General features: G+C 66.0%; 1 protein-coding gene across 4 annotated transcripts; it reads right to left on the minus strand.

Moving 5' to 3' along the window:
• Window positions 1-277: 277 nt before the first annotated feature.
• OGFR (opioid growth factor receptor) lies at window positions 278-8,007 on the minus strand. Of its 4 annotated transcripts, none has more exons than XM_036229207.1 (8): window positions 7,798-8,007; window positions 5,297-5,377; window positions 4,676-4,781; window positions 3,657-3,735; window positions 2,877-2,943; window positions 2,247-2,395; window positions 678-1,695; window positions 278-566 (listed from the first exon to the last, which is right to left on the minus strand). In XM_036229207.1, exons 1-7 carry the CDS (start codon window positions 7,951-7,953, stop codon window positions 678-680), a joined length of 1,656 nt encoding a protein of 551 aa, XP_036085100.1. In that variant the 5' UTR covers window positions 7,954-8,007; the 3' UTR covers window positions 278-566. The 4 variants fall into 4 exon arrangements, with proteins under 4 accessions (XP_036085100.1, XP_015989101.2, XP_036085099.1 ...); XM_016133615.2 differs by having other exon boundaries at window positions 278-640; XM_036229206.1 differs by having other exon boundaries at window positions 641-1,695.
• Window positions 8,008-9,255: the final 1,248 nt, after the last annotated feature.

The raw sequence follows: 9,255 nt of genomic DNA on the forward strand, positions 1-9,255 counted from the left end.
CAGGGCGGGGAAAGCCACAGCCCAGGCCTGGGCATGCCCAAACGCTGCTCCCCCGAGTCCACTCAAGCCCCCTCTTGAACCAGTGACAAAAGGTAGCCAAGGACCAACTGTCCAGCACGAGGCTCCGGGAGGCCCTGCGGTCAGGGTGTGTGGGCGCAGTGTGCCCAGGAGGGCTGCACCCCTGCTGGGGGCCACGCCAGTCCCATGAGCTGAGTGGGGCCACAGCTGGGCCAGTCAGGACAGGGGCCCCACAGGACCACTGTGCACACCACAACACTCAAAGTCAAATGCGTTTATTCAGAAAAGGCCTTGCACCAGACTAAGAAAGAGCCCCCACGCCCACCCCCAGGCCCCGAGGCTGATTTACAAAGGTGGGGGCAGGGGCACAGAGGAGGGAGGTGGGCACTGAGGTCCAGGTAAGGATCCTGGAGTCCCTGGCCTTCCCCCAGGCAGCGGCCACTGCGGCGACCACCAGAGAGGCCAGCGCTGCTGGACCCTGCGAGCAGCTGGCGACGTGGCTCCCGAGCCCCACGGGCCGGGACGGGATGCGGGCCGGGTCCCAGGGCCTAAGGCCAGGACGGGATGCAGGCCGGGTCCCAGGGCCTAAGGCCGGGACGGGATGCAGGCCGGGTCCCAGGGCCTAAGGCCGGGACGGGATGCAGGCCGGGTCCCAGGGCCTAAGGCGTCGGGGGTGCGGCAGACGGCTCGGCTTCCACAGACTCGGGCCTCTCATCCACTGAGCATCCCGCAGCGGCTGGGGTCGCGGGGGCACCCTGCTCCTGCTCCCCCTGGCCCTCTGCCTCCTCCTGGCCCCCATTTGCCCCCGCTCCAGCCTCTGAGCATCCTGAGGGGGCAGGGGGGCAGGTGGGGGCTGGTGTCGGGTCACCGCCGCCAGCAGACACCACTGCACTGTCCCCGGGGCCCTGGCCCACCTTTCTTCTCTTCCTCGCCTCATCGGCCACCTTGGCCCCTGAGGGTGGGGGACAAGGGGGCTCAGCTTCCCCCCGTTCCTGGCTGCCCACTTCCTGGCTGCCCTGGCTGAGAGCACAGCCCTCCAGGTTCAGGGTGATCTTCTCCACGTCCGAGGGGCTCTGGGGGCCCAGGTCCCCGGGGGCCTGCTCCACCCGGTTCACCTCCAACTTCCTCTTCTTGCTCTCCTTGGTCTCCTTGGGGCTGGAAGGCTCTGGCCCCTCCTCCCCTTGCTTCCCGGCCTCCTTTCCCTGGTCCCTCCCCAGGGCTCCTGCCTCCTGGGGATCTGTGCTAGGTGGTTGGGGACCCGCGGCCACACTGTCCCCGCCCCCCTCTGTCCCCGATCCGCAGGTCAGGCCCTGGGCACCAGCCCCTAGGGGGTCCTGGAGGCTGTCCTCCCCCTCGGCCTGCCCAGGGCCGGCCGGCAGGGGCGGGCGGGGCGGGGCGTGCAGCCGGAGCCTCCGCAGCTTGTCGTGAGGTCCCCACACGAACTTGCGGCGGGGCCGGAAATGCTCCCAGGCGAAGCGCAGCAGCGCGCGGCGCTGGCGCCGGCAGCGCACGGTGAACACGAAGTAGTCCAGGGCGCTCTGCCGCACGCCCGGCAGCTCCCCGCGCACCAGCGTCTCCTCCAGGAAGAAGCGCACCAGCGGCGCCTGGTAGCGCTCCAGGCCCAGCTCGCCCAGCGCCTTGAGGATGCGCGTGATGCGGAGGTTGTTATGGCTGTGGCTGGGGGCGGGGCGGACAGGGCGGGCGCTGATGGGCGGTTCTCGGCCGAGGCCCGCCCCGCTCTTCCCCCTGCCCCGCCCGGCTCCACCCCCACCTCCCGGAGCCTACGGTAGGCTGGGATTGTGATACGACCTGCATCTTCCAGAAGGGTGGCTGTCCCCTCGGTCCCATGGAACATCCCCCCCCCAATATGTCTGGAGGGCAAGAGGGGGCCTGGCAGAGGGGCCTCAGTCATCCACGTGCAAAGCTAGCTATGCCGCGATAGGGCTCCCTCCTGTCCAAGGCTGCTCGGCAGGACAAGGGGGCAGTGTCTGAAAAGCTGACCCGGCCAGTGGGCGGGGGGGCACGGCTAAGCAGCCGCATGGTCACTGTGACTTTCCTTAGGTCTCACATCCTAGGTAGGGACCACCCCCACCCTGTGAGCAAAAGGAGGGTGCTGAGGGCCTGACTCACCCACTCCTCCTCCCGGAAATGCTCCCAGACACCTGCCTGGAACCCAGCCAGATCCCTCCCCGTGAACCGAGCAGGCTCCAGGGCGGGGCAGCCCTCACCAGTTGAGGTTCTGGAAGCGCCCTGCGTAGTTCTGTGCCCGGCACACCTTGCCCGTGTCTCGGTCGTCAAGCCGGATGCCGTAGAAGCCCAACATGAGCTCGTAGGCCTGGACCAACCGCTCCCCGGCCTCCGTGCAGCTTCTGAAAGCCTGGTAAGCAGAGCGAAGGGCTCAGGGGCCTTTGCCCGCAGACATCAGGCTGGCCGACGCCCCTTCGGGCCTGAACTCAGACTTTTAGGGCACAGTGACAGGGTGACGGGGCCTACAGACACCTTAACAACCTAACTCTCCGCTCTGAGCTGCCACAAGGTCATGGGGCCTCAGGGAAGAGCTCAGGGGACGCCCAGCGCCATCCCCCACACCCAGCGGGAAACACCTCCCACCTCCTTGGAGCCCCCGTTTCCTGGCTGCAGATGCCCCCGGCTCCCTGCCCCCGGGGTGTCCTGCTCCAGCCCCAGCCCACAGGAAGTCTGACTTCACTAGAGGCCTGTGAGGAGCCGCGGGGGCAGAGGCGAGGAAAGATGACGGGGGTGTCTTCCGGCTCCTGCACTGCAAGTGGCTCCCTGGGGACACACGGTTGTCTGTGGCCATTCGTGGCCCGGCCCAGGGCAGGGCAAGCCCGAGAGCTCACCTCGACCTCCTGCTTTGTGAGGGGCTTGGCGTGCCAGTTCACTCCTGGCTCCCGGAGAGGAAAGAGCCTGCGGGAGAAGCAGTGACACAGGCCCCATCAGTGCCAGACGGGCTCCCAGCCGCTGGTGCGCGCGCCAGCCGGGCGGCCCGGGGCGGCTCAGCGCTCAACCCCAGGAGGGTCTGGCCAGACCAGCACCTGCCGCGGGCGCTCAGAGCCGCGCTGAGGAGGGCGGGAGAGCGCCAAGGAGGGTGTCACGGACCAGGACACAAGGCAGGCAGGTGCAAGTGTGGCCCGCAGGAGTCTCGGCACGCGGGCTCGGCAGCACGGCCACCAGCCGGCCACTCCGCCCAGGGCGGCCGGCTCCCTTTCTCGTCCTAGCTTCTTCTCCCTCCCATAAGTGATGCCGCAGAATCAGTCCCATGCTGCCCTGCGCCCTGCGAGCCACCCTCAAAGACATGCTGTGTCTGTGGGGCATCGAAGGCCACCGCAGGCCACATGTGTCAGCGGGGCTCTGCAGGGCAGGCCAGCGCCGGCCAGCACGTCCCTGCCCCGTGCCCCGCAGCAGCTCCCGGGTGGCTGCAGAGGCTGTTGACAGCTCAAGGGCCCACAGCCTCGGGGTGGGCAGCATCGAGCCGCCCCACACACCAGCCCGCAGCGCCCACAGTGAGCACAAAGGCAGGCTTCACAAGAGAGCCAGTGCGCCCAACTCAGGGGCTCCCCCCAAGCCAGGCCCTCCAGGCCCTCCCAGGAGACCCCCCGCCCCTGGCCCACGACACTCACCACTGGATGTAGGAGTGATTGTCCTCCAGGAGGTCATAGTCATCTCTCCAGTTCTGAAGAATGTCCTCGATGAAACAGCCTGGGAGACCCATGGGCAGTCAGCACAGAGCTAGTCCAAGCCCCCCGCCCCCTCCTTTCTTGGGGACCCTGGAGCTCCACAGCTTCAAGGTATACATCTCATGTGATGTAAACCCCCAAACTCAGGCCCTCAGCCCCTCCGCCATCTGGAAGTGGGGACCCCGCTGGTGACTGAGGACAGACATGAGAGAGAAGACCCCACTCATGGGAGGCCCGTAGGGCCCCTAGCAGAAGGGCAGGTGGTCTTTGCAGAAGGGGGTCTCACTGCCCCCAAAACACAGCCTGTGCGCCGGACCTCTGCCCTCACGCGCAGCCCGCAGCCGAAGCCCCCTCGCCGGAGCGCGGTCTCCCGCAGGGCGGCCGCGGGGCTGCAAAGGGCCAGACACTGAATACTGGAGGCTGTGCGGCCACCTGGCCTCCAGGCGACGCTGCTGTCACAGGGGAAGCAGCCACAGACCACGCACAAACGGATGGGTGTGGGGGTGCCCCATAAAACTTCACTCAGGGACACTGACGTTTGAATTTCATATGATTTTCACGTCATAAAATACCTTATGTTTTTTCCAAGCGTTCAGAAATATAAAAACCATCTGTACGCGTTAGTTGACATAAGCGGCTTTGCCACTGCAGCAGAAGAGCTGAGCACTTGTGACAGACACCTTGGGGGCTGCAAAGCCACCAGTATTTACTGCCTGGCCTGTCAGTCACAGCAAGTTTGGCCACCGGGTCCTAGCCACAAGTTGGGGCCCTGGCATCCCCTCGGCAGGCTCCAGGGGGCGCTGTGGGGCTGCATGAAAGCCAAGCGCTCCACAAGCAGCTGTCCCACAGCCAGTCCCAACAGACCAGATCCCAGCAGATGGAGAGGGAGAAGGGAGAGGGGGCACCCGGCAGGACCCAGGACCGAGTGGCCGGTAGAGGGGAGAGGGGGCACCCGGCAGGACCGAGCGGCCAGCAGTGACGCCATGCACCGTTAGGCAGGAACCGGATCTCGTTTCTGTAGAAGCTCAGGTTTGGCATGTCGCCGTTGCTGTCTCGTTCCACCAAACCCTGAAGAGCAGAGAGCACTGGTCAGGGCATCACTGGCGTCAGCGGTCAGATGCCACTGGTCATCGGGAGCAGCCGGCCTCCCAGGGCACCTCAGGCCAGAGCACTCCTGGGGGGAGGGCATCTGCTCTGGCCAGACACCTCCAGACAGCTGAGGGCTGCGAAGACCCCACGCGTCCAGCCTGGGCCGCTGACCTCACAGGTGGGGACTGGCCTCACCCCAGTTAGCGTCGGCCTCTCACGGCCTCCTTCCCGCCCCTCCCGCGCGGGCCAGGGCCCGGGGGTCCCCTTTCATCTGCACCCTGAGACGCACGGGTGCAGGGGCAAGGGCTGAGGGTGAGGAGGCAGCTGTGGTGGGCTGCTGGCCTGGGGCCTCGTGTGGACTCGCCGTGAGGGGCACTGAGGCTCAGAGAGGCCTAGTGCCGAGGGACCCACCCGCCGGCCTGCTGGGGGTGGGGGGAGGCGGGAGGGTTTGTCCCAGGTGGGTGAGGTCTGAGGGAGCTGTGGCAGCTACGTACCGGGTAGTGGTGCCGGTACCTGAGCGTGTCCCGCACGGCTTGCCAGTTTCGGGACCCTGTTAGGGACCCTGCCATCCTGGACTGTAGAGAGGAAGACAGCATGAGACTCTCCCTACTCAAGGCCCGCTGGCACGCAGCACCCGCCCAGGACACCCCCACTGAGGTGGGCGCAGCAACGACCTGGACCAGGTGTCAATGAGGCCAGGAGGGCCCAGAGGGGCTGCGGTGACGCCTGCCTCCTTCCCAGCCCCTGCCGCCCGCTCCCGCCTCGGGACCCCCAGGCTGATGCGAACGTTTTTGGGGTGCAGCTTCACGTCCTCCTCCCCTGAGTGCCGGCTTCCCGGCCTTCCTTAGTGCTTCCCCCTGACACTGCGTCACCAGGCCTGTGACCTTGCCACTTACAGGCCCAAACACCTGTCCCAGGAGTGAATGCCCAGTCCCACCCTGCTGACCAGGCTAGGTATCTCCTGGCCACCAGCCCCGTCGGCTGGGGTGGGGGGCTTCTCAGCAAGAAGTCAGAGGCTCCTCACTGCCCTCCTGACCCCTGCCTCCCGCCTCTACAGGCCAAGCACCCTAGGGTCCCAGGAAGGACGGGGGTAACTGGTGGCCAGGATGCGACGCAGACACAGCCTGGCCCACACTGTAACAAGAGTCGGGGCACCGGGTGGGGCTGGGCCCGGCTCTCAGACTGAGGCTGGGTGACAAGGTGGAGCCACGGCAGACACAGCCCTGGGCCAGGTAGAAGGGGACAGCTCATCCTGGTGAAATACTTGGGCCCCCAGATCCTGGGGGGGGGGGCAGAGGGCCGCTGAAGGGGCTGAGGAAGCCAGGCCTGACGCTGCGTCCCCACCCCCAACCCCCACGACCCCTCAATGGTTCTGAGCTCCAGCCAGAGTCTGCAGTGGCCCCGCTGCCCGATGTCTAAATCAGGGCCAGCTGGTGAGGTTCCCTCCTACTGGACACAAAGGCCAGTGAGCAGAACTGAAACTCAGCAGAAGCCAGCCCCGCCGCTCCAACACTTTCCATCTCCTGCTTGCTGGGGCCGGCCGGGCACCGCCCTGGCCCGAGCGGCCTGACTGGACACTGGCCCCAAGGCGCGCACTCGACACAGCCCAGGACGCAGCAACAGCTGTGCCAGAACCCACTGCAGGGCAGCTGGGGGCACCATGGGGGTCCTGGTGGAGCAGGACAGGGGACTGGGACATTATGGAGGAACAGAGCCGTGGCAGGAGGGGGACGGGGATGAGGTCAGAGCAGCACGGCCTCTCACAGGGCGGGCAAGGCACCCGAGCACCTTTCAGGAGCACGGCCTGGGGACCTACGGAAGGACAGTGGCTTCTCACCCAATCCTCACCACACCTGTGGGTATTCGCTGGGTGACAAAACCAGACTCCTGCCCTGTGACCCTGACCGCTGCCTAGCCTGGCTCCCCAAGGGTCTCGTGCCCACCTCCAACACTGAATGTGCGAGGTTGCTGGCCTTCCGGGCTGGCCCAGGAGCCTCTCTAGGTCCTGCTCAGTGGCCACTTCAAGACACTGAGTGGAAAACCTGCCGACCAGTGTTCTCATCTGCTACCGGGGGAACCCGACCCAGAGACCACGCAGAGCGCCATTCCAGACACGCAGCACGGTGCCAGGACGCCTTCATCAAAAGCAACTGCGACCCAGGGCGATGGCTACTATGCTGGGCCCCCAGAATTCCTGGAACCCCATTTGGAACAATGGCACCCACACCCAGTGAGCACAAAGAACCACTCAGGACCACAAACCAGTGGCAACAAAAGTTGCAGTAATGATAAGCAACCAGTGGTAACAAAAGTAACCAGTGGTAATACTGAATAACCAATGGTAACATGTAACCACCAGTAGTGACCTCCAGAAGCGCGAGGTTGCTCCCCCAGGGTGGGTGCTGCACCTGGTGAGGAGGGGCAGGGGTGTGGTTGACGAGGGGCCTGAGTGTGAGGGAGTCTTGGGTGGGTAGGGAGCAGGCAGGGTGTCCCCTGCGGGATTCCAGGAGGCCAAGACGCTGGTGGCGGCAGTAGAGGTGGGCAGTGCAGAGGACGGGGATTTAAAGGGCAGAGCCCCAGGCCTGGAGGGGAATGTGACCGAGAGCAGCATGTACCCCGGGCATCCCCTTGAGGAAATGTCACCAGGAAAATTCAGTCCTGGGGATACCGGTCTTAGGGTGGCCCTGATCTCCACGCAAGGTCCCCTAAGTGGGCCAGCGGTGGGGAGCTCAAGTAGGACGTCCAGAGAAGCATCGGAGGGGCGCCAGGAGGACGGGAAAAGGGCGACAGCTTGGGAGGGGGGTTGGGTCCCCAGCCGGGTCTCCAGGAGGTGCCTCCGCCCGGCCCAGGGCGGGAGTGGGAGTGGGGGGGAGGGGACGGTTATCCCCGGAGCAGGGCCTCTCCTCCACTCCGCCGAGGCTGCGCAGGCCTCCCCGGGGCGCCGGGGCCGTGCGGGGCGCGGGGCGCGGGGCCGTGCGGGGCGCGGGGGCTGCACCTGCAGCGCGCTGGGCCGCGCCTCTTCCTTATCCTCGTCCTCCGCGTCTGCGTCCCCCGGGGCGTCGGCCTCGCCATCCTCGTCGTCCTCGGCGCTCAAGCCCTCGCCATCCTCCTCGTCCTCCTCCCAGGTCGAATCGCAGTCGGGGTTGTCCATTCTCGAGCGGCGGCAGCGACCCGCGCTCCGGCGGAAGCGAAAGTGGAAGAGGAGGAAGCGCGGGGGCGGGCCGTGGGGCGGGGCCTGCCGGGGGCGGGGCCGGGCGGCCGGGGGCGGGGCCGGGCGGCCGGGGGCGGGGCCGGGCGGCCGGGGGCGGGGCTCCCAGCGTCCCCGCGCCGACGACACTGCGCGCCCCGCGGACGCCCACCCCCAGGGTGCGCGCAAGGACGTTCCCTGCAGGACGCGCCCTCCTCAGCATGCCACCCAGTCATCACTTCCCCTGGGAAAGCGTCCCCCCTAGAGGATACCCCTACCCCATAATTTTGGCCCAGAGATTTCTCTCAGAGAGAATGTCCTTCGGAGAATGCCCCCCGGAGGTTGTCCAAAGAGAGTGCCTGCTCGGACCACTCCCGGGTCACACCACTGCCAGCGTCACCCCCAAGGCCCTTCCTCCGAGAACGCCTCACCTTTAGAATGCCCACCCCCAGAGTGTCGCCCCCAGAATGCCTCCTGGATGGCGCCCCTGAACACCGACCCCGTGAGACTGTCCTTGGAGGATGATGCCCCATGGAGGGTACTGTCTGGAAGTTGTCCTCCCAGATAAGTATACCCAGAAGGTGACCCCCCAGGATGACCTCCCGTGCCAGCTGGGCTGCTGTCTCCCCAGAGGCTTGTTTGAGGACCCATCTGCCTCCCAGCGCCCCCGTTATCCTCAGGGTGTTGGCAGAATTTACCTTCTTGGGGCAGCAGGGTGGAGACCCCTGGGTCCCCCCCACAGGCCAGTCACACGGGCAGTTTGCTTCTTTAGGGCTAGCGGGAGAGTGTCCCCCATGCTGAGAGTCACCATGGGTCCCATCCTGATTCAATTCTGTTGATATTAAGAACAGCTTGAGAGCCACCCGCACTGAGGCACCGGGAGGCGGAAATGACTGGGGGTCCCCTCGGGGCTGTTCGGCACCGGCGGTGCCAGTCATCAGACCCCTCAGGGGCATCTCCGGGGGCTGGGAGGTGGCTGGTGCGGGCTGCCCCTTCAAGCACATACGGGGGCAGATTTCACGTGCCGAGCAACACCTGCAGCTGCCGGCTCCCGGGTGGCTACAGGTCCCTTATGTAACCTCCGCCTCTGACATTCGTGGGCTGACCCAGGAGCTCCAGCAAATGAGAAGCAGGAGTGGCTACCCTAGGTAAAATCTGTCTCCTCCAACTATCGTACCACTTATTTCAAAATGTTTAGCTGAAACTCAAGTCCAGCTTTTAGATTTGGCCGTGAAGAGTCAGTGCAGGGGGCGCTGACTTCTGATG

This window comes from Rousettus aegyptiacus, unplaced genomic scaffold (assembly GCF_014176215.1).
Source record: "Rousettus aegyptiacus isolate mRouAeg1 unplaced genomic scaffold, mRouAeg1.p scaffold_m13_p_12, whole genome shotgun sequence".
Classification (NCBI taxonomy): Eukaryota; Metazoa; Chordata; class Mammalia; order Chiroptera; family Pteropodidae; genus Rousettus; species Rousettus aegyptiacus.

Excerpts from the sequence above, each read along its gene's own strand:
- OGFR (XM_036229207.1), bottom strand. The coding sequence starts at position 7,953 with ATGGACAACCCCGACTGCGATTCGACCTGGGAGGAGGACGAGGAGGAT. Across the intron at positions 3,736-4,675 it reads GCGTCACTGCTGGCCGCTCG|GCTGTTTCATCGAGGACATT; the intron begins GTCCTGCCGGGT and ends TGGGTCTCCCAG. Across the intron at positions 2,396-2,876 it reads TCACAAAGCAGGAGGTCGAG|GCTTTCAGAAGCTGCACGGA; the intron begins GTGAGCTCTCGG and ends TCTGCTTACCAG.